This window comes from Candoia aspera, chromosome 1 (genome assembly GCF_035149785.1).
Source record: "Candoia aspera isolate rCanAsp1 chromosome 1, rCanAsp1.hap2, whole genome shotgun sequence".
NCBI lineage: Eukaryota > Metazoa > Chordata > Lepidosauria > Squamata > Boidae > Candoia > Candoia aspera.
In genome coordinates, this window is record NC_086153.1 from 178847025 (window position 1) to 178872384 (window position 25360).

The 25360-nt window shown below is 37.4% G+C and overlaps 1 protein-coding gene across 1 annotated transcript in view; it reads left to right on the plus strand.

Moving 5' to 3' along the window:
• Positions 1 to 25360, plus strand: part of ANKRD44 (ankyrin repeat domain 44) — a 158706-nt gene that overhangs the window by 93602 nt on the left and 39744 nt on the right. The window contains exons 5-13 of the mRNA XM_063318043.1: positions 5093 to 5293; positions 5563 to 5650; positions 8838 to 8980; positions 10987 to 11199; positions 12821 to 12899; positions 17083 to 17197; positions 18496 to 18578; positions 21303 to 21366; positions 24589 to 24657. Of these exons, the coding sequence (XP_063174113.1) occupies positions 5093 to 5293; positions 5563 to 5650; positions 8838 to 8980; positions 10987 to 11199; positions 12821 to 12899; positions 17083 to 17197; positions 18496 to 18578; positions 21303 to 21366; positions 24589 to 24657 (1055 nt within the window). The remainder of the gene's footprint in view (positions 1 to 5092; positions 5294 to 5562; positions 5651 to 8837; positions 8981 to 10986; positions 11200 to 12820; positions 12900 to 17082; positions 17198 to 18495; positions 18579 to 21302; positions 21367 to 24588; positions 24658 to 25360) is intronic.

Here is a 25360-nt window from a genome sequence, read left to right on the forward strand (position 1 = left end):
TGTAGGCCAGGAAGATACAACTTACCTGTATCTGTAAGGCCCCAATAAACTTTCTGTCTTGCTGTCTGCTCTAGACTTCAAAAGGGCATGGTTTGCAAATAAGCTAGGTTACAACAGACTGTACCAAAGCTTCCTTACATTAACCATTTGGTGCATAATTGGAAATATGGTAGCTGTTCCCTAGGATTCTCTGGCCCTGGCATTGATTGCATTGTATTCTTTGATCTGCTGATCATTTTTATCTATGACACAAATGAATAAAAAAAAGGCTAGCATGCATAGCTTGTGTGGTTCAGATGCTCATACCTGGTTTATTTAATGGATTTGTACCAAGTCAAATATGGCTCCATAGAGTCCCTAATAGGAAGCATAAATACAGGAAACACAAACACTTGCTTGGGAAGAGAAATAGAATTAACAGTTAATATCACATGCTGATCCAGAATTTCCTTTAGTCCTATTAATCTAGGCCTGAACAGTAATAAACATTCACCAATTTCCATTGTTGCTAGCAAGGAAATTGATTGAAATCTATTTGAAAGTTTTAAAATGTCCAGAGGATCAGAGTAAGAGCATAAATGTCTTCAAGGAACAGAAGGTGAGGTTTTATTTGTTGCATAATTATGTATCCTATAATTATATTGGATCCCAGCATTTATTTTGCCAAAATAACTGGGCAGAAGAGAACTTCTCTTACCTTCCCTTTACTTTCTTTGGTCACAGGGGCAAAGGCTTGTGGATAAGCTGCAAATAGATACCACTGAAAAATAGCAAGTCTAAGAGAACTGTTTGGCAATGTAATTACAAAGTATATTAGCTTAATCAGTTAAACCCAGCGCTATACTGTATTAGATAGTGTATTTGCCTACATTTCCTTAGGTGGCAGGAACTGAGAGATTTTCCCCTGAGAGCACCCCCAATTCTTTATTTCTTTAAAAGCAGAACTGAGTGTGTTGTACAACCTGTCTTGTGCTTTTTAAACTAGTTTGATGCTATCAGCGTTGCTGAGCAATGCTGTCTTGTTACCAGTGTTGAAATAAGATTGCTAGGACTACTTTGTGTGAAAAGAGGAAGTGAGCCACAATTTATGATCTCTATTTTGGTGCAAGGAAAGAAAACATGAACCACAATATCTTGAGCCAGCCTTGCTTACGGAACAATTTATTTACTGACTTGTATTAGGAGTGCTTTGCAAGTAGACAAGTTGTGTTGCAAAAAAAGGGAAATGGTTCCAAACCATATATTTGGTAAAGTAGGAGATATTATAGATCTCCTACTTTACCAAAGTAGTTGGTAGCTACCAGCTTTGTAGTTGTTTTAGTTTATGGTAGCTAAAAATCGAGAAGAGTTTGGTAGCATCTTTTCCAGCTATCAAGTTTTATTAAAAGACCTCAGCTTCCATGTGTGGTAGCTTACTTACAGATCAAAAAGACATCTGACGGCATGAGCTACAGCTCACAAAAGCTTGGCTTTTTTTAAATAAAACTTATTAATCAGAAAAGTGCTATCAGACTCCTGATTTATAGAGAATGCTGAAATTTCAGTGATGTTGCTTGGATTCTCCTGAGTGAACAGTCCAGGAAAAACAGCTTCTGTAACTATTACTCTCAGATGGACAGATAGAGAGGGGGTTGAGGAAATAATACAGGAAATAAAATGTTGAACTTAGAGTCGCTCGGAATCAGCCTCTGCCTGGTTAGTTGTCTTTGTTCTCTTGCTGGTGTCAGATATGGAATAGAACCAGTAAACAGTACTGAAGTTTCTTCTGCTGGTTTCAAACCTCTGAAGCAACCATTGCAGTCCCATTGGTGAGCCTCCTCCGTCAGATCTCAGGAAGTTCTGCAACAGTCCTGTTGCCATGGCAATGCAGTAGCATTCTTTTCACCCTCTTCTGAGACAACTACAATTGCCTGCCATCTCTCCACCACTGCTGTTGGTCCCAGGGTCTCTGGGAATTAGAGCTACTACCACCATCACCTTGTTGAGTCCTTTGATGAAGGCCTCAGGAAGGTGGTCTCATACAAAAGAGAAACCTGCCCTGCAAGGAGCCATTGATTCCTCTGAACAGGGCAGCAAGAGGGATGGCAGCAGAACGTCCACATTCCAGCAGTTTCAGAAACAGAAGAAGATATGATATCTCTGCCTTCGTTAACTGACTGGGTTGTAAATTTTGGGCTTAGAGCAAAAGCTTGTTTTTAACATGCCAATCGACACACTTAAGTCCCTGCTGATTTTCAGCTACAAATAGAATTAATCATATATAATATTCTTCACATTAGCTAGCAGGGTTCCAAAGCCAGACACTCTGTGAAGAAAGAAAATATAGTTTTGCTAAAAGCAATTTCATTTTTAAATGACTCAGGAATAGTCACTCACTGCCTTCCAACATCCTTGCAGGAGGTATTCCTGAATGTTGCACTTTTTAGTGTGTAGCAGGAAGAAGTATGTGATGGGCTAATAAAACATGGCATAACTTTACCTTTAATGGAAAGTTCCTAAGAGATCTGCTTACTTAGAATGCAACCCTGGGCAGGGTTATGCTAGAGGCAGACAGCAGTGTGCCAGAAAGTAGGACTGTACGATGGAGCTTTGGTTGTACACATTCTTTTCCCCCCATCATCTCTTATCAAAATGTTGAAAATAATGCACAATCCAGAAAAACCCGTTTGACAAGTTCCTGATGTCTATTCTCTGCAAGTCAGTTCTGCCCTATCCTGTTCACCTCTGAAGTTTTTTTTTTAATAGTATGGTATGTTTTATACTTAATATAGTTTTTCCTGTCCCCTCCCTATTCTCACTGACTTAAGATTTAATAAGTGAGAGCGATAACCAGGCATGACTAAATTTTCATTTATACAGACCTCCCATTCTGAGCTGCCATTTTGCTGAGTGTTTTCATCTTCCAAATGTTGGGTCCACACAATGCATGCCAATGAATTGACTGCTGAGAAAGCCTTTTTTTAAAAAAGCTGCCAGCTTGGCTTTTCACCAAAAATTGGTGGAATTGCTTTCGCAACAGTCTGGGTCCTTGCCAAGCCTATGGGCAGGAATCCTCAGAGCTTGCTTCTGAACCTGAGCATTCTTTGGCTGCTGCAGGATGGGATTTCCCAGCTGCTAGTTTCTGGTAAAAGTCCACTGAAAGGGATCTCTAATAAACCACAAATGCTTGGAAAGAAACAAAGGTGGGTCGGGACTGCCCTTCCCTGGTTCATATTAATGGCATCTCAATCTCAAAGGAAAAGAGGTAGAGCTCTCAGCTTGACATACTGTAGAAGGTGTTGGAGTTGTTTTACCTGCCACACCTGTTGATTTCTGTTGAACGTGTTTAGATGCTTTGTAATCTGTTCCATATATAGCTGAACGGTTAAAAGTATTCACATACTTTTTTTGTTCTTGCAGCTCAATTATATTTCTGGCAGCTCACATATGTAGATTGGTCATCATTCTGTTTTAAGCTTGTAATTAGTCTGAAGGGCCAATTAAAAAAGCAGTGGAGCCACACTACTGGTGCAGTTCTGGAGCCACATGGTTTTCCACTGTACCCACTGTCATCCATGCATTGTGGGCAGATGTCTGCAAGTCAAAAGCCTCTACATAGTCAGTGGGGAAACCACATAACCATATAGCGAAATAATGTCCATGTGAATAAAGTCTGTAGCATTGTTTACAGATGATTATCCCAGGTAAAACTGATGTCATCTCAAGATGAAAACTGCAGATTCCTGTTTACAGAGATAAACAGCAGTTTCCTCTCCTCCTCCTCCTTTCCCTAACAAGGTTTAGTAAGATAAGAGGTTTTTCCAGCTCTGTTCCATTTCTTTGATAGCCACCTGTGGGAGGCGGATTTGCATACTTATTTCTTGGCTTTCAAATCTGGCTTGTTAGAATGGGAAAAAGCCAGAATTCCCCAGCTGCACATCACATTAAAATAAACTAATGGAAGGAATTGTGCTGTGGTTTGTTTAATCGTTCCCAGTGGCAGAAGGAGCAAAGTTGGAGCGATTGAACTCATTCACACAAAGCCAGAATTCTTCAGAATGCAGCCATTATGAAAAAGTTAACTACTATATAATCTAGATTAAGCCAGTGAAAATGCATTTCCACATTGCTGTTTTCACCCTCCAATCCCTTAAAAAGGGTTTGAAGTGACCCACAACTATCCTAACTGCTGCTGCCTCTCAAAATGTTGAGAAACCTTAAGCCAATCAGTGTTCCTTTCAGCTGATCAATCAGCGAGCGCCAAAAACCGTATTCAGTCAGTGCCTCATCACCCTTTCACATTTTTATTTGCAGTAGCTGTAGTTTCTCAAAAAACTGAAGGAGTAGCTGGCCAAGTGGAGGGATCTGCAAAGCCACCAAGACTTTGTCCTTTGGTGCTTTTAAAAAAGTTAATAATAGTGCATCAGTCTGAAGCAATGACAGCTGATTCTGTGTGGGGAGGAGGGAGAGGCTAGATTGAGCTAAGGAATTTGGAGGGAGGGTGACATGAGAATTCCTGCCAGTGAAAAATTGACCAGCCCTCCAGAGCTCTCTGCCCAGCAAAAGAGAAACCATTTTAAGTGTGATTTCATATACTCTGCAGCCCAGCCAGATAGACATCAGCTCAGCTTTCAACTCCTGCCAATGTTGTGGGATTACAGAAGTCTTCAGACTGGTGCAGAGTTCACAGTTGAAGGTGTCTTCAGTTACCCTACAGTCCAGATCTAAGCCTACTGATAAAGAGGCTCCACTAGGTTGGATTTAATTTTGAATAAGCATGGTTGACTATTTAGGCTGGGAATGATGGAGTTTGCAACCCTACATATCAGGTTGGAGAAGGTACTGTAAATCATGCAGAAATAGGAATTTATCTCAAAGTAGAGTGTCAACAGTAGCATTTTCCTCCATACTGGGTGCTGTTGAATTTAAACAGTTCAGCCAGGCTAAAGGAATATTTCTCTAGCACCTAAATATGCATAAAAGCAGTGGAGTCCATTTTACTTTACAGGAGAGAAGTGATATATCCAGTCTACTGTTCAGCATAAGATTTGTAAATGTAATCTACAGTTCCTAATAAATGCTTTTCTTGTGATTTAATCGTGTGGTCTTCTAGGAAGCCGTACAAGTATTGATTAAGCATTCAGCTGATGTCAATGCCCGAGACAAGAACTGGCAGACACCCCTACATGTTGCAGCTGCAAATAAAGCTGTGAAGTGTGCTGAAGTGATCATTCCACTTCTGAGTAGTGTCAATGTCTCTGACAGAGGAGGTCGGACAGCATTACACCATGCAGCTCTTAATGGCCATGTTGAAGTGAGTGACTTAATAATATTGTTCTTCTACCTTGAAATCTGTCTTTTCAATGGCAAAATCATTTCCTTTTACACCACACGTGATGTCAGCTGAACACCAGAACCAGAATTGTTCTACTGATCCACATCTAATGGATTGAGTAAATGAAAAACTGATTTTAATAAATAAAAGTAAATACATCTGCAAAGTATGAATCTACATTAAGTCATCTATCACATAGTCTATAACTATTGACTGACATGCATTTGGGGGCTATTCACTTGTTTTAGATGGTGAATTTGCTTTTGGCTAAAGGGGCAAACATTAATGCCTTTGACAAAAAGGACCGAAGAGCTTTACACTGGGCAGCATACAAGGGTAAGAGAGTTTCTTTTTATTTATTGGCAAAATGTCTGTAACATGATTGGCAATAAGTAGTAATAGTAGTAATAATAATAATACTCAATATCTTTCCTTAATTTAACAAGCATATTCCTTGTAGTGCTTTAGATTTCTACTATAGTTTGATGTATTCTTCTAATGCTGATATTCACTAATTTCTTTCTATAGATATCTCTATTTTGGATTAAATAAATTCCTTTAAAAGGTTTGTATCATATTATAAGGAGAAAAAAAATAAATGTCTCTAAATTAAACATAATATTTGGCCACCACTCATTTAAATATATTTTAAATATTTTAAACTGAAGTGGTTTTCCAACTGTTGTATGGTTTAGAGATCATGCAGTGATAGATGAAATATGCATTAGAGCCATTGGAAACACACACACAGACATATTTGTAGGTATCGGTGGAACTTTCTGTAAAGACTCCAGCACCTTCCTTCAAGGAAAGGTAGACCTGATCTTAGTTATAGCAAGGACAGATAGTATTAAATTTTACAAACTTATGCACATGAAACCAGATGACTGACTGGTAGTCTTCAAGCAGAAAGGAAAATCAGGATGTTATTATTTATAAAATTTGTCCAAAAATTTTTGATACCCTTAAAGGAAAAAATAATTAAAAGGAATGTTCTATGTGGGTCAAGCTGAAGTTGACACGTTATCAACAATGGAATTTTTAAGAACCCTCAAAGATCCTAACTTTGTGAAAATCATGATTTTTTAAAATATGTTGAATAGCAAGTAGAAATGGGATCCTATCTTTGAACTGAACCATATCAATAATTTATATCAGAGAGCATATAATTTTATTATATACAGAACTTCATTTTACAAGACAGGCCGAGGAAACTATTCTTCAGAAATATTGCTTTCAATTAACTATCTCTTCTCATCAGGAAACCATGTGTTTTGCTGGAAGACTCTTACCCTTTGGTGACTTACAAAAGAGCTCTGTACATGTTGGCTGAAAGGCAACAATGTGCAAAACATATGGAAAAAATCAAGGTCATTAGTATATGGAACTCAGCTTTAGATTTAACAACTATATTGTGCTGCACAAAGTAGAGTTTTGCTGTTGTCTTAATTGACACTTTTTCTTTGTGAAGTTTTGTAGGCAAAGTCTGAAAATGATCAGGGCCAGTTTTTGAAGAAACTACTAATATAAATTTGATGTCGTCATTGCCCAGTGATGGGTTGGTTTGGATACTGCATTCTTCCCATATCCCATTTCTTATCTATAAACAGATAAACAAGAGCCTCGTGTGGCACAGAGTGGTAGGTGGCAGTATTGCAACCGAAACTCTCCCCACGACCCGAGTTCGATCCCAGCAGAAACTGGATTCTCGGGTAGCTGGCTCAGGTCGACTCAGCCTTCCATCCTTCCGAGGTCGGTAAAATGAGTATCCAGCTTGCTGGGGAAGGTGATAACTGGGGAAGGCAATGGCAAACCACCCCACTACAGTCTGCCAAGAAAACATCGCGAAAGCAGCATCCCCCCAAAGTGTCAGACATGACTCGGTGCTTGCACAGGGGACCTTTCACCTTTTTTTTTCATCTATAAACAAATCCATAAAGCCTTGTCATTTCAGTCCTGATGTCAGCAAAAGTCCATTAAGGGTTACCAGAGATAACAACATATCTATTTTACCCTTGATCAAATGAACCAACTTCATATTCCTTCCTTTTAATTTTAATAGTCTTGATCTTTAGTCCCTTCAAATAATGTCCTAGAACTTGATTTCTTTTCATTTTTTCTTTGACCTTTCTCACAAAATCCTCCAAGCCTCTTTTGTAAATTCAATATAGGAAAATTATCCAGGACACTCTCTTGGTTTGTAATTTGTATATCCCTTTTAATTATTAAGACATCACCCAGTTTCTTTTGTATGTCCAGTGTAGCATCTTTTTCCATATCATTCCTGTAGCTTGTCATTTTTAAATCCACTTTCAGACCAGTCTCCATCTTGTCAGGTAAAACTTGTTCCTCTTCCACAACATCTTTTAAACACAGTCTATATGTAGAGGCAGACACTCTTAAAATTATCTTCTAGGTCCATTGTTCAAAAATATTCTTCAGTATGTCCAATGTTAAAATATTTTGCTTCATTTTGTATTTGTAAGTTGAATTTAAGTGTTCTTCTCCTTTAATTGTAATCTTTAGTTCTTTTTAGTTCCCTTTAGTGTCCAGCCTTCAAAGTCCCATCCTGTCATGCTTACAGGGGTCTTCTGTTCCCTGGGGTTGAACTAGAAGCCCCCTATAAACATCAGCTACAGTTAACTACAACAGTTAATAAGCAAAAGAAAAGAAACCAATATTTGTCTACTGTACTGTGAAATTTAACCAAACAATTGCCACATATTGATGATCTTTTCTTGTAATCTTTCCTTTCACTGCCAGGCAATATGATGGTAACTTGATGATTATGAACACAGTAATTCATAGCACAATAATTCAGATGTTTAATAGCAGAAAAAAATGGCTTCATTGACACTTATTTTTTAAAAAGCCTTTTCTTGGGTTCCTTTTTCCACGTGAAAGACTCATATGGAGTAATTATATTAGAAGAAGCCAAAAGAAAAAAATAGTTCTTTAAAAAGCAGCTATGAATGTTTTTATGAATAATTATCTAAGTGAAAAAAAATAATACTTTTGAATTGCAAGTAAGCCCAAAGTAGAATTCAAATCATTTCTTTTTTAAAAAAGGGAATAATTTATATGAAGATCTGTTCAGCTCCTGATTTCCTAAAATTGGAATCTTGGAATTGTCTGTTGTTGCTTTCCTTTTCTTTTTTCAAAGGGTTGAAGATAACTTGAAAGGTTGTTGATCAGTGTGTGTGTGTGTGTGTGTGACTCATTGAATTTCCATCTTCTGATAGACAGGTTTCATTGGTTTTTTGTCCTGTCAACCTTTTGTCCAGGAGCAACAATCACCCAGGATGAACATACGCACGGTAGAAAATTAGATCTCTCTCTCAACCCTCTGTCAGTTGTCTTAAACACACACGCTAACAGTTGTCTAGTGAATGAGCATCTTTTGCAAAATGTTAGTGATTCGGTTATGAACCCAGAGTGGCATGCCAACAATGAAGGCGCATATTAAAGAAAATTGCACTGCAGAGATAGACAGGAAATACTACATTTTCCTTTTCTTTCTTAGGCCATTTGGAAGTTGTTTCATTACTGATCAGTCATGGTGCTGAAGTGACATGTAAAGATAAGAAGGGTTACACTCCACTTCATGCTGCTGCATCCAGTGGCCAGATCAGTGTGGTGAAACACCTGCTCAATCTTGGTGTGGAGGTAAGAAGTTGTTAATACTACTTTTGACAAGCTAGTGAAGACTGAATTACTATAATTCCTGGCTGTTGAAACCTTACTTTTTCTATGAAATGAACTTTTTAGTGCTTTTTAAAATGTATGCTGTCTTTGACAAGGTTGATGAAGGAACTTTTATTCTGTCTTTTGGATTATAAATTGTTTTAAACTTTCTGGGCCATGATATTAATACACCATAGCTGTTGCGTGCGACAGCTTCAGGTATAATTCCCCAAATTCCTTTGTCCCTTAGGCTTGATATAACAATAGAAATACAGATGTCATATAGAGATGCCACTGAACCATACGATGCACAGCAGACCATATGCATTTCTGTAAAGTGAGGATAATTATTCCCATGTTATTAGACAAGTTTTTTGCATTCTCTCCCTTAATTCACTGAAGAAATAATCCGTTCAGCATTGATAGCTTTCACCTAGATAACAATATTATTTCCAATTTTCTTTTCTATTCTTTTTCTGCCACCAACTAACATATGTCCAAGTTTGAATGAATCCAAGTAAAGATAACCACTTAAGTCCAACATGCAAGATTTCTATGCAAACCTAAAATGGGGGAAGGATGCAATTCCTTGAAAAAAATGCAAACCTGTGATTTTTTTAAAAAGAATCATCTCATTATTTTTAATTTACTGTTTCTCTACCACTCTTCCTCTTGGAAGAGCCCAAACAGTTTATAATAGAGCAATGAAACAACATTAAGTAAAGCCATCAAGGATAAAACCAACAAACCATAAAACCATAACAATAACAACATAACAATTAAGGTTCTATTTAAAAATTATTATAAAATGCAGTCCAAAACACAGTCAGGCCCTGGAGTTATCCTATAAATGCTAGAGTGGAAATCCCAGAGTTGTCTTTAAATATGGTTAAAGAAGACTACATGGAGACCAGCCATGTTTCCCTTGGGACAAAGTTCACAGTTGGAGCAAAGTGCCGTGGTCCCAATGTAGTAGCTGTCTCTCTTTAAGTGACAGCATATATTTGCCAATGATTGTGCTTTAGTAAAGGTAAAGGTTTCCCTTGATGTAAAGTCCAGTCGAATCCGACTCTAGGGGGCAGTGCTCATCTCCGTTTCTAAGCCTTGGAGCCGGCGTTGTCATAGACACTTCCGGGTCATGTGGCCAGCATGACGACTCGGAACGCCGTTACCTTCCCGCCGAAGCGGTACCTATTGATCTACTCACATTTGCATGTTTTCGAACTGCTAGGTGAGCAGGAGCTGGGATTAACAACGGGAGCTCACCCCGCCGCGCGGTTTCGAACCGCCGACCTTCCGATCGACAGCTCAGCGGTTTAAAGAGTTACAAAAAGATGCTAGTTTCTGTCCTGCCCACTACAAAGCATGTTTTTGGAACTGGATCCATAGTTATCCGTGTTCCTATTATCTCCCCTGCTTGAATACAAACTGAAATAATCTCATTCAGCTTCTTCCAAGCCTGCTTATAATGGGTGGCCACCTTTCTACTACTTTGCTTGTTGGGTGATAGTTCACCTAACCTCAGAATTTGATATCAATATTATAAGAATAAGTTCAGGAGCAGACACACTCGTTGAGGGTACCACATTTTTTTGCTTTGTTCACAAAATTGAATTATTGATTTTGTAGCCCCAGGAGGGAAATAGTTAAGTTGAAGTTATTTTTTTCATATGTTGTTTTATTTAATCATGTGATACTTTGACCTTTTGTTGTACGATACATTTTCTTGAAGAAATGTGTTACGTTCCATTCAAAATATTAAGAACCCATTTATCCTTACTGGAATCTCTTTCCCACAAACTCATACAGTATGGGGAGCATAGTTAGTATGTGATAGATTATATTTTGTAATGAAGTGTGCTTGCAATAACAAGCCAAGTCCTGCAATTCTCCAGCTAGCTACAGTATGTTAACACGCAACAAGGTACAGGTTAGACAAAACTAATGAATCAATGTGAGTAATTTCATGTGGTTGTTTTCTGTTGCAGATTGATGACATGAACATCTATGGAAATACTGCCCTTCATATTGCCTGTTATAATGGGCAGGATTCTGTGGCTAATGAGCTGATAGACTATGGCGCTAATGTCAATCAGCCCAATAACAGTGGATTCACGCCCCTGCATTTTGCTGCCGCTTCTACTCACGGGGCGCTTTGTCTGGAACTGCTTGTGAATAATGGGGCAGATGTAAACATTCAGGTAAAATTATAGGCTTTACATCTCTTCATTTTGATTTCTGCTTCTTACGTCTTTAAACTGCAGATAAATGGAACAGAGATCAAGTAGGTGAAGGTTATGTTTTACACTTACTCATTTAAATGCTGCGCTTTGGGGTGTTCCTGTTAAAATACACAGTACATTTCGGTTCTGAACGGCATGGGAGACATGACTGTTGAAGGGAGAAAAACGTATACTATTTTTAACTTTCCATGTGCAACACAGACGTATTATTTTCTCTGCAAAAATCCTTTGGAATGAATTACTGTTACATCAAATTCACATGGGGAAAAGAAAAAAAGAAAGAAAAATAAGGCAGTGTCCTTCACATGGTTCAGGGGTGAAGAACTGAAATCAGGCCAACGGCTCTTCAGCTACTCTTAAGATTCTGCCTTCATTAAAAATGTGAACACATCCTATCCATTATAGGTATTTTGTATATCACAAACAAAATATTCCTTCCTTGCTCCCTCCCTTAACAGGATTGTTTCTAACTAGTCTGAAAATGGAGGCATGTGTTTCTTCTTCCCCACTTTTTCTTGCAATGTTACGTGGAAGGCTGGCAACCCTGAACCTTTTTGTTTTAAAAACACTCAAATAATTTAGAATTGGGGAAAGAAAATAAGATATTAGTGTGGGGAATGTGACTCACTAGGCTACTGCTAGGCTGTCTCTTCTTAGAAAATCATGTTAATTCTAATTCCTTCTGACCCATGTGTTCTCTATATTTCAAACCTTTTCAGGCCATGAACCAGTTAGCTATTAAAAAAATCCCAAAAGCCTATATCAAGAGGCAAACACAGTTTAAAAAACCTTGCTTCATTCTACAAAATCTTAGAAGTTCACTGAGCCATGAAGGTAGAGGTGCTTTGAATATAATTTTTTTGTTTTGTTTTGTTTTTATTTATTTATTTTTTATCATTAACACCCAAAATCAAAACTTCATTTTTTTGCATTACAAGCAAATAGTCCAAAAGTGGCTTCCAGATAGAAATAAATCCAGTTACAGTATTTTCTCTTAACAATGCTGTCAGTTCAGCCATTTGCACCAATTCCATCAACTTAATCATCCAGTCCTCCATTGAGGGAATTTGTGCATCCTTCCATCTTTGGGCATATAAGAGTCTTACTGCTGTTATCATTTATAAGAACAGAGTTCCATGTTGCTTCTCAAACTATTGGTCCATCAAACCCAGAAGAAACAGCTGCAGTTTCAATTGTAAGTCCACTTTAAGAATCTTTTGAATAATAATACGTATTTGATTCCAGAATTTCTTAGCTTTTCCACAGGTCCATCATAAATGATAGAAAGTTCGTTCACCCTGTAAACATTTCCCACAGACATTTGATACCCCATTATACATTATAGACAGCTTATCAGGAGTTAAATACCAACAGTACATCATTTTATAAAAATTCTCTTTCAAATTATAATTAAAAGTAATTGATAAACAGCCATCTTTTGGCATATTTAGGAAGTGTCCAATTTTGAAGGAGCCCAGTTTTACACCTAAGCATAGGGTATCAAGAGCACCTTAAAAGAAGTTGGCACTTCACTGCCAACTGGCATGATCTGTGTTATATTTGTTTTTTCTTTTGACAGAGTAAAGATGGGAAAAGCCCACTGCATATGACAGCTGTCCATGGGAGGTTTACACGATCACAAACTCTCATTCAGAATGGTAAGCTAGTATTTTAAATATTGTATTATTTTAAAGCATCTTTAGGAATTTTGTTAAGTCTTAAATCTTTTAGAAAATGAACAACTATATATTTTCTTTCTTTCTGATATGCAGTCCTAAGGAAGCAGGAGTGAAAAGACAGAACTATTTTAATTTTATTGTTACTTATTTATTTCTTCATTTATAGATTTATAGTCAGAGACAACAGATAGTTAAAGAAATGAAAAGGAAGAGAAATAATAAATAATAAAATGAACTTGAGTATAACTAGAATCTATACCTAATTAAGACATCAACAGAGTAAAATAGTAAACAGCAGCAATGGCAATTGAACAAAAATTAGCAACTCTCCTAGAAATTGTAGAAGACCTATCAGATAAAAGGAGGAAAGAATATTGTCTATAAAGTATTTAAGGTGTAGAAAAAAATCCAGCTACCAATATTAATGTAAATACTTTTTGAACTATTATGGCCACTCAGTGACAAATAACACAAGTTTGAAAATAAGTTGTTGTTTAAATAAAATTTGTAAGCAAAAGCAGAAGTTAATTAAAACAATTCTGTTAAAATTCCACTCTCAAAGTGGCCACAATAAAACTACTATTACAAAACTCAGGAATGTTAAGGATATAATTTTGTATGCATTTATCTGACAATAAATCCCATTGAACTCAGTAGTTCAAGTAAGTTCAAGTAGTGCAACTAAGCTTATTTCTAAGTAGACAGGATTGCTGTATAAAACAGACTAATATGGCTTCCAAATTATAAAATTGCTAGTACCTTCCTTACTAGTTGAATGAGTTAATTACATAATCAAGATAGCTGTGAGCCATTGGGTCCAATTAGTGAGAGCTAGTACATTTGCCAACAAACCAAAACCTTCACTTTTATGTATTTATTTATTTTATATAAGACTTCTTCACTTTTGTAATTACATTAATATGCTGTTCCTCCTGTCCTTCATCTTGCCAATTTTTTCCTTTGTAACTGTGTCTTAATGCAGTCAGAGTAGGGCTAATTCATGGACATTGCAACACTTCAGAATGGCTCCATATCTCTATAATCCCATTGTTTGAGCAATGTTCAAGAGCTGATTGGATTTATTTCATCTGGTCTTTTTTCCCCCCTCAATGCTGTGGTCCTGTGGAGCTTTAGAAGAGTCCCTTTCTTCATTTGCAGGAACCCCTCTCTCACCAGGCTTCCCAGCCATTGATAGGGTTTTAGGTTTTTGAAGGGGACAGGTAGCTTGATACTTTGTAGTGCCTCCATAGGAACCACTTTGATATACATGTTTGCCCATGAGCAAACAAGTGCGCACAACCATAGGAGTACGTGAAAAAGCATGTGTGTGTTGAAATGTGATGAAATAGGCTTCACTATTCAAACTCTGCCCCATACATATTTGCATGCAAAGGCACAACACAAGGATAAAGAGGTGGAGCTTATTTTGTCCTCTTAGCATCGTCATTGTTACGAGTGGGCACCAATGCACATGGTTGTGGGGGCAGGTACGTACATGTTTGTAATTCATTTTACTTCTCTGTGTAGAATGGAAGTGAGAGTTTTGCTTACAACATCTGCACCAGTTCAGGGCTCGACAGCAGTTTTAGTTTCTTGTTCTTAGGGTTTAATGTTCATCAAGTTTGCAGACAATTGCAGAACATCTCCAACTAAGATATAAGCAGGTCACAGTTGAAATATCCATAAATCAGGTGTAAAAGTACTATTTTTTGATTGCTGTGTTATATGCAGAACTTCTCATGATTAAACCAATATGTTGGTTCATCTCTGACAAAGTAGTCAAGATGAATGTGGTAGATATAGAAAGCATAGATGGTAAATTCAGGAGAATAGTAGAAAAATACTGTTAGTGCAACTAGAAATTGTGGCATAGGCAGGTTTGCTACCAAAAATAGCACTGTACTGCTCTGAGTTCTCGCCATTTGCCATCATATCATTAATAAAGTTCATACCATGTCATGATGTTCTCATTAAGAAAGTCTTTATTTCTACTTGGATGTTGTCCAAGCTCTTAGTATGATGAATTATCAGAAAGATAGTGCGAACTGAAAACACTTTTAGCTCCACTTCTGATAATATCTACTTCTGCCTTTTACCAAGGAAATGGTTTTTTAAAGAAAAACCTAGGTATCCTGTTTGACTAAATATAAATGAGAATTTTCCAGCATCTTTTGTTTTGGTATTGATCAGTAAAATTGGCTAAATCTGGTAAAGAATATTTGGACTTTGGGGAAGCAGTACAAACAAAATATATGTTTTGACATATGCTGTAGATGTGGATACACACACACATGTGTAGACGTTTAAGAGGAAATACAGTCACAAAATCATAGTGAGCATTTAGCCCACTGTATAGTTTAACGCTATCAGTGACATAGAAAATCCACATCAAAACACCCTGAGTAGATGATAATTTCTCTCTCTCTCTCTCTCTCTCTCTCTCTCTCTCTCTCTCTCTCTCTCTCTCTCTCTCATTCTCTTTAGCTTTCTGTCATCCCATTCTGTTCAGAAAAGGGACAGGTTGCTCTTACCAAAGATCTGGACTCACATTTTGTAGGGTGTTGTAAAAATTAGGCCTCTAGTACTAAACCATAGGGATTGCTTATTCCTGGTTTAAGTAAATGATAAAAATATTGACAATGACAGGGACCAACAGCTCCCCACTCAAAACCTTTCTTCAGTTTGATGAAGAACTGAATTGTGTAATAAAAATAATTTCATTATAGGTTTAAGTGTAACTGACAAAGCAGTAGGAATACTAACAAGCCAGAAGCAGAGGTGAATTTGCTAATTTCTAGAGCTGCCCAGAGTCACTTGTTGAGATGGGCGGTTATAGAAACTGAATTAATTAATTAATTCAGAGTAATATTAGCCCAAAAAAAAAGGAAAGAAATGCAAACATATGTCTGACAATATGGGTTGGCTAAAAATCATGGGAAATTCTGAAGTTGACAAATACGACTTATTTCTCGTATTTACATATGTGGCAAGAGAATTAGGGCAACTTCTAGACTCGGTTCACCTAAGCAAAAGTGGAGTTGGGTAAGAGCAGAATCTGTGTTATATGCAGCTTTTATTGAATTCAAATTCACTGTTGATCTTATTGTCAGATATAAAAGGAAGAAGTGTAAACATAAGAATTCTGAATAGGCACCCAGATGAACAGATGAAAATTTTCCAGTATTTATGGGTATTTTTTGTATTACCTGTAAATGCAGGGCACATATGCATGTAGTTCAAAATGCACAAAAATTGGCAAAATCCTTGAAATCTTTCTATTATTCTAGAGGTGCATAGTTCATATTTGCTGCAGTAAAAGTATTTTTGGCTGGAGTTCAGGCACAACTTCTGTTCAGAGCCCAGTTGGGAATGCACAGCTCCTTCACCACTTTGGAGGGGATGCAGCCCAACTCTTAAGGAAGATATTTCAAGTCCAAAATGTGTTCCAAATGTGGTTTTTGCTGTAAGGCCAGCCTACCCAAACCGAGACTCATATTGGGACATGCATCCTCTCTTATTGATTCTTTTTCCCCCCTTGGGCTTGGCACCCCTGATTTGAATTGATGATTTTGTTTCATTTAAGTAGGATATTGTATGAGAAATTGAAATGCTACAGCTTTTCACCTGATGGAATTGTCTTCTTGTCTTCTTTTTTTGAATTGGTCGCCTGATAAAGCTCTTGATTGAAGGAGTTGGGTACTTGGTAGTTTATAATGTTCAGGGAACCCAACCATTGTCTTAACGTGTTATGGGGATCAGGCCATCATGTTAAATCATAATGTGTTTTATTTGTGTGAACACCGTAATTATGGTTTGTTAAGGCTTGTTAGCAGTTTGTGTATACCAGCTTCAAAGTTGTATGGTAATAATTTTATGTATTTTGGTGGCATCTTCAGGATGTATAGTACTAGATCCAGTAGTATACAATTGCTAGATTAGTAATTTTTGCTACAGCAATTCAATAAATTCATTGCTAATGAGTTGCATATTTCTATATAAATAATATATTGTAAATGGTGAAAAACAAAGGTAAGTTGTATAATCTCTTCTGCTGGCTGGTATGGGTAGAAATCTCTACTCCCTGCAAATAATGTGGTTAATCTCTTTATTAAATTGTACTTGATCCTTACATACTATTTTCATGTTAAAATGACATATCCAGGAGGTGAAATTGACTGTGTTGATAAAGATGGCAACACTCCCCTCCATGTGGCTGCAAGATATGGACATGAGCTTTTGATTAATACCCTAATAACCAGTGGAGCTGATGCTACCAAGTAAGTTCCTGAAGAAGTGATACTCCAAATTGTAAAATTATACTATTGAAATAAATGGGGACTTCAGAGTGCACCATCACCTTGGATTGGGAAGATGGTCAATTTAGCAATGGTTGATAATATTTTGTGAATATTCAAGTTGGATTTAGTGCCTGCTGGACCTTTTTGTTGGTTGGTTGGTTTTTAAACCCATTAATTCTGTATGACACCAGTAGGCTTTGATTAAAGACCATGGTAGGACAGAACCAGCAAACTGTTTACAATTGCAATTAGCAGAAATTAAAATATTTTTTTATTCTATCAATCAATCAATCAATCAATCAATCATATTTTTATTACTGCCCATCTCCCGCACTTGGGGGACCCTGAAATTTTAACCTTTAACATGTCCAGACTTAATATTATAAAGTGCTTTAGGCTATACAACTCAGAACTATTGCTGTATTTTCTTTTTGGTGAAAAATACCATATATTGTTACTACCTTTGTTTAGATTTAGAAAGAAAGTTAGAAGGATACGAACTACAATATATTGGGCTTATTCCTGTATGAATTTTAATCCATTCCTTTTCTAACTGCTGAAGATTGAAATGAGCATCAGTGAGAGAAAAAGGTTCAGCAATCCAGGTTATCCACTCAAAATTTCTATTACATGCTTCAGTGACCTGTGTGTTGATCAAATAAAACCCCTCTGCCAGTGCCTGAGATGTCCAGTGAAGTGAGAATCCTGCTTGGAATCATTAGATAGACATCAATGTTGGGATGAGATAATCTATCTGGGACCTAGAATGAAAATTTGAATTGTTCTTTGTCAAGATCATTTTATGTCCTTCCAGATTGGCATCCAAAGGCAGGAGCTTTGCAATAGAGTGCCCAAGAAGCAAAGTCAAAGGGCATTACTTGAGATAATTATGTATAGGGAGATAAAGGAGTAAATAACCAAATTTGACTTATTTATATTCAGATAGGAAATTTTAAAGATGTAACTTGGAAATTATGTAATAAATTGTTCTGATGAACCCTGTAGATTATTCTAGTACTTTTACCAATCTGCCTGATAACATATTTGTATGACAGGGAGGTTACAAACTGGTTCTGGAAGGGATTGTTATTTAGTAAGCAGGAAATTTTTGTAAAGCTTTACTGTATGTCACAAAAAAACATACTGCTGTCTTATCACTGTGAAATAAACCCGGATTTCCCTGTGGCAAATAGATTTAGAAGAGAGACATACACAGAGAGAGGCCTACAAACTTTACTTGAAGAAATGTTTATATCAGAGGCTTGTTTGTTTTTCAGATGTGGCATCCATCGCATGTTTCCTTTACACTTGGCAGCACTTAATGCACACGCTGACTGCTGTAGGAAGTTGCTTTCATCAGGTAAGCAAATGCAAAAGAGAATGCAAAATTCAGTTGATGTTGTGAATGAGCTGGCTATGAATGTATGTTCATGTACTTAAAAACTGAAGGCCTTACGTTCTGTTTCAAATGCATGGTGTTGCATACACTTATATGTGCAAATCTGTGTGTTCCTATTTGAATATATAGAGAATCTTGTTTTATGCATTGTCTGTGTTTGAAGCATGCTGAATGCTGTCCCTTCTTTAATGACCATAAAGAATGATAATTAGAGTACCAGTTATAGGATACTGTACTATTTCTGGAGAAAAGGAAGATGTGATTTTTGTCATTTGCCCTTCCATCTGCAGAACCTTGAAAAATCTACAGGGAGAGGGTGCAAGGTGGAGAGCAACTCTTGGTCTTGATTGTGGGGTGGGGTGGGAGAACACAGCTGCAACATTGCAGTTTCTCCTTGTACAGGAAGGAGCCTCTGTTGAACTGAAATCCTTTCTGTGAATCAAAGGAGCCTTTTGTTTATGAAACAACTACCTGATTACCTGGTAATAAGCTTGATCTTTCTCAATAATTTGCCACAACAGTAAGCCACATTTGCTGTAAATTTTGGCATGAGGACTTTTTCTTCCCACTTTTTTCTTCCACCACCAGGATCTTACCAGCTCCCCAGTTGCTTCTGCTTATCTCCCTAAGCAAATTGGAGAGGCTCCTGTCAGTCAAAATAAGGTTAACTTTACATCCAAACTCAAACTGCAGAGTTTGAGAATTCATAATTTGTTTACAATCCTGGCTTGTTAGAGGATTTGCAGTTAAAATTTGGCCACCAATGGTAAACTTTCTATGGCTGGTATGTTTTTGATTATTTTTCCCATTCTGGCTTGTAGGAAGTTTCAGATGGGAGTACCCGGGAAGTATGTACTAGCTTGCTTGACTGTTACCTTTAATAAGCCAGAATTCTTAACAAATCTAGCTTAATATTGAGCCTAATGGAATTTACTTTACAGCAGATATGCATAAGGCTGTTCTGTTCGGGTTCCCAGATACATGATAAAAAATGTAATGCAATGTATAAATAGGAAATCATGTTGTCCCCTTTAGCAGCCTTCATATATTTGTTTTGCTACCATACCCTTTGGTGAGACTTTAATCTTATTTTAAATTTCTAATTTCAATGTCACTTGTTTTTTATTATTGACTTGTATGTCACCCTGTAGTCCTATAGTAATTCATAAATATTACTTGAAATAAACTAGATTAAAGGAGGCTACATAAGATTTTTTTGTCTCTTAAACATTTTTGATGTCATAAATTAGGGCAATCTAACTCAACTATATTGGAGGGCCAGACTTACACCCAGCAATGTCCAGGGACTCTATGTGCAATTTTTCATCACAATTTTTGATGTGCGAGGAGACAGATAATAGAACTAATGGCTGTTTTCACTATCCAAGACCAATAATCTACTCTTCGACTTCATATCAGAATATCAATTTCCCAAAATATGGGATATTCCCAACTGTCTACTTGCTCTCCAAAATTAGTGAAGCTGTCCCTTGCTCTGGCCTGCCAACTAGGTCTTGTCCTCCATTGGGCAAAGTCTACCACCAGTTCTAATCCTTGCAACATGCCTTTCTGTAGAGGGAGCACCCAGTTATTTCATCCATTAATGAAAATCAGTATAGTATGGCAAAGGAAGGATAATGAAAGCTGCTTTCATATGTACACCTTCAGGCATTTTTATTAAGATAGCCATTGATTGCATTTTCAAATGCCCAGTGTTGGAGCAGTTGTATTGTCACGGTGGACGAGATTGCAGAAGTGTGGGAGAACCATGATGTGTCTCCTTAATTTCTTAGCTCCTTTATCCTTGTCGTCGTCGTCATCATACTAAAGAAACATTAAATCCAGTTTCAGAGCTGCGGAACATCTTAAGTGAGGCTCAATTATTTTCTCATTAGTCAGTTCAGACAATTTGTGGCCATGGTTCTTTTCCATTGCTCCATCTCTCTGTGGCGGAAGCACCCATCAACTTCTGGTGAAAGAATGTTCAGTTTTTACAGAGACCTCCTGAAAAATTATCCTCATCCCCAGAGATGGGGATCATGCGGAAAAAGAAGCAGGCAGAAGTCATTTGACATCTCTGTGAATCCACTGTCTCTGTTGCCTTAAGGGAAATGATAATCATTTCTGCTTTTTTTTGCAATTTCCCAGAGACTATCCACCCTACCCCCCTTAATTGTGGATTTTATTAGGTTCTTGCTACAGTAAAATTGTGCTGCTCTCTATACAAAATATCTGTCCTTCCCTAGAAAGTCATTCTTTCCTATTCATGTGCAAAATCTGAAGCCATTAGTAAATAAAAACCCGCTTTGATGCATGCTGAGGCAATTCCTGTGACTTCCTCATTTTCCTCACAGAGCTGTCTGCCTTCGTGCCTGCTGTCACTTCTCTTGATAAGTCTGCTCCTGAAATGCCTGCTGCATGATTTAAATACCTCAATAGCAATAGGCTGGATGTGAAAATAGATTCTTTTTGACTTTATGGTCTTTTTTTTTCTGTAGCGGCCAAGCTTGAACAGCCACTGTCCGTTTCCATAACAACCTCTTGCTGACTACAGTTGTGTCTTCATTCTGATTTTTTTTTTCTGACTAACTGATTTTTCTGTCTCTGCAATGTTTCTTGCGGTTTAACTAGGACAAAAGTATAGCATAGTGTCCTTGTTTAGTAATGAGCACGTGCTGTCTGCAGGCTTTGAAATAGACACCCCAGATAAATTTGGAAGAACGTGCCTCCATGCTGCTGCTGCAGGAGGGTGAGTAATTTTGAAATTGTAACTGCAAAAGATACATGCAATTTTAGCTGTGTGGTCTCCCTGCAAATTTTTTTTTCCAAAGAGGAATAGCAAAGTGACACAAAATTTTAATTTATGAGGCCTCTGTTTTGTTATGCATGCACACATGCCCCACAGACACCGCTGTTTCTGCATATGACAAACTATGCTTGTTCTGCTTGAGAAGTAGGTACCACTGTTCCCCTATCACAGACTAGGCTCCCCCCCCCCAGCCCTCAACTGAGTTTTTCTTCCTTTTTTGGTCGTTGTAATTTCTAAGCCTTCACATAAGTGCTGCAGTTTATCATGCTGAAACCCCATCTGTAAAGATGAATCTTTAAAAATTCATTGTGGGTTCTGGCTCTTGCATAAAATGCTTTGACGGGCCAAGTAATGTGGGAGCAGTGTAAATGAAGAGATGTGAGGCCAAAATTGAGCCACTTCTTTTTTGCCCTTTTTTTTCTCCACTGATATGTGGGGCATTGTGCAATCCTGCCCCACGGCATAGGAGCTGTTGCTTTTCATGCTTTAATAGAGCAAATTTCCCCTTACTCAGAAACGGGTTGCCAGTCTAGCGTATTGCAAGGAATCAGCTGCCGTGCCATAAAGGAAATGGGGATGGTGTGTTCCCATCCATATTTGCACTAAGCTAGGATTCTTTTAGGTTTCCACACTTGCAATTTTGAATTAGCCCAGATAGCAGTAAACACAAACACACACACACCCTAAATGGACATGAATTCAAGGACAAAAGTTGTACCCAGGATTTGTTGACTCTCTCTCCCAAATGGGTAGCATTTCTCTTCCTTGCACATTCAGCCCAGCCCAGACAAGCCCATACTTTGTTCTTTAATATAGGCCAAATTGTAAATTACTGTCCTGGAAAACAGAGTTGCCAGACAGGAAAGAAAATAAACACTGATGGTTCTACAGCAGGATCACTCCTTTTAATAGACTGTGCCTTCCCTTATATCAAAGGCTAGCTATAAAAGGAAAGAGTGAACACTTACCGTTCTAAAATTTATGCATCTGAAGACTTATTTTAAAGGATGAGAGAGGAAAAAGCAGGCCACAGACTTCAAGGGCTGTGATACAGTTCTTCTAGCCAAGAGATGACTGAATGTAAAAGAATATGAACTTAATTCCTTTAGTTACCCTTGAAATAACCATTGCATCAATTTTATTTCAAGGTTTCTTAGCTCATTCAAGACATTTCTCATCAGGATGTTCTTCTGCACATTATAAATGTATTGGAATGACCCGGAGCTGTGCTTTTTTTTTTCTTGTCTTTTTGTGCTGTCCCCATTCATCACAGTGGGCTGTGTGCAGAGCAACTTCTAGTCAAAGGGGCCTTTAACAAATTAAGCAGTGTTGAAATAAATTGAGTGCAATGGTTCTTTCTGACTAAATTAATGAGATGAAATTTATGCAATTTATTTAAAAAGAATGCTCTTGTTGTTCACATGTTTAACTAAGAATTTTGTTAAATGTTCAGGAAAAAAACGATTCTTTGGGGGTATGTATCATAACTCTGAACATGGCTGGTAGGTAATTGTAATAGAGAACAGAGCAATCTCAGTGAATCTGGGAGGGACTAGAGTAGAATGTCTACATCTCCAGCCAGGACAGAAACTATAATGGTACTAAGGGAGTTCCTTCCTTGAGCTATTCAGCAAGACATGTCTGTCCATACATGGAAAGAAAACAAGGTATTCCAGCTGTGAGCTAGCTCCTTCATGTTCCTGCCCTGCTGTCACTTCACTAAGTATAACCAGGGCCTCTCTAGAGTGAAACTTTTCTTTGCTGGCCATATGCTAAACATCAAGAGGTTAAGGTTGCACTGTTAACTATTAACAGCTGCTTCTGGAGTTATATTCCTAAAAGTGTTTACCTGGAACTAAGCTTCTCTGAACTTGGTGGGATGTTCTTCTAAATAGACATATTTGCTTATGCTGCATCCCTCTGTGAGGTATACTTTAAAAAAAAAAGGTCAATCTAGTTGGGAATCCCCAACATCTGGAAGGTGCCATCTTGGAGAAGGCTGATCTAACACACAACATGATGGATTCTTGCCTTAAAAATAAAGTATTTTACTGTCATAGCAACCTCAACAGGTCTGTGTCCACAAATTATTATTTTGTTTTTTTGTTAAGTAGCCATTGAAGAGGACTGTACATACTGCATCATTTTGAGCAAAGCAACTCAGCATCCATTACGTTCGTCAGTTGTGAATGTGTAGTGATTAGTGATTGTGAAGCTAAGCCTTTACCGTACTGGTTTATATACACTCAGATTATTTTTGGAATGTCTTTACCTTTGCACTTGCTGACATTCATACCACTGCTATAATGGAGAGGGGAAAAGTTGGGATGCTTGAGCACAGCAGTGAGTCAGTATTTGGCCAGTCATAAAATAGGATGATAAAATATTTTTTGCAGAGAGTTGAATTAAAATAATATGCTATACACATTTTTACCATGATGTGCATGCTCATCTCACTGCAGACTGTTCTTTTGCAGATTTTAAAACTCTCACAAAGCCACATGCAATATGTGTTCAGTATAGTTCTATCATATCATCTTCAATACTTTTAGAAAATATATTTTCTAAAACATATTTTAGAATATATATTTATTGATAAAGCTTTTGAACAGATTAATTAGAAATTAGTCTATCTCAGTAAGTGGAGCAAGAGTTCTGTTTTAATAGTGCAGTGCTGATACATAAATTCAGAAGCTGTCCTCACCTTGAGCCAAATACTTCTTAACCTTGTACAGGCAGACTAGGCATAGTGTGATCCCTATGTGAGAAACTTTAACATAATTGTTTCCTTGGAAATTACTTGATTACATTTGTAATGCCCAAATCAGAAGTTCATGTATGTGGGTGTGCATTCTGAGTCCTCCTTTTCCAAAGGCTGATTGCATTGTCACCTAAAATGAGCACTGGTGCATCCTGATAGAGGGTTTGTGGATAACTCATGCTAACCAGTACAAATGATGTTTCAGTGTTTAAGGAAGACATGCTTACACACTGCTTTCTCAATTAATTTTTATTGTTTTACTCATATCTTATGTAATTTGTTCTTCCCAGTTCCAGTATGGTTAACAGTGATTTTTTTCATCAGTGGAGTTTTTTTTCATCTGCACTATTTTATTTTATTTTATTTTATTCATGCATTCTTTTCTTTCTGTGTCTTTTCAGCAACGTTGATTGTGTGAAACTCTTGCAGAGCAGTGGAGCAGATTTGAATAAAAGGGACAAATATGGAAGGTTTGTAACTTACGAAACTTTAAAAATCAATGTGGAAGTCTAGATCTCAGCCTCACAATATTGGAATTAATAGAGCAGGATTAAGAGGAGCTGCCAAACTTCATCTTTGGAAAACCTGTAATACAATTCTTAATGCCAACAATTTTCTGGCAACATCAAGAATATCGCATAGGATTTCAGTTAAGGCTTTTATCGCTCAATTACTTATCCTTCTTTGTTCATGGGGTTAACACTTAATTCAGATGTGTCATTCTCCATTTGTAATCGTCCTGTCTTTTCCCATCATTTTTCTGTCATATTTCATCCTGAGAAAATCTGTCAAGGAGAAAAATATAATGTCTGCACTGTATCTTTTGACTGATAATGCTAGGAGACCTCTGTTTGGCAGCCCTAGGAGAAACAGCTTGCTTCCAGACCAGGAATCCATTGAAGGGTCTAGGCTAACTAGTGTCCTAAAGCTGGGATGATCCCTTCCCTTCCCTTCCCTTCCCTTCCCTTCCCTTCCCTTCCCCCCCCCAAAGTAAAAGTAAAGTTTGAGATTGTATAACAACAACAAATTTATTTATATTACGCCAACTAGGTGAAGTGCGAACATAACAGGATAGAATTAAGACTCAGACAGATGACAGCAATGGCTATATTTGTTACAGTATAAGGTTACAACTTCCTACATAGGATCAGAAATAAACCTTCCCTGTCTGAA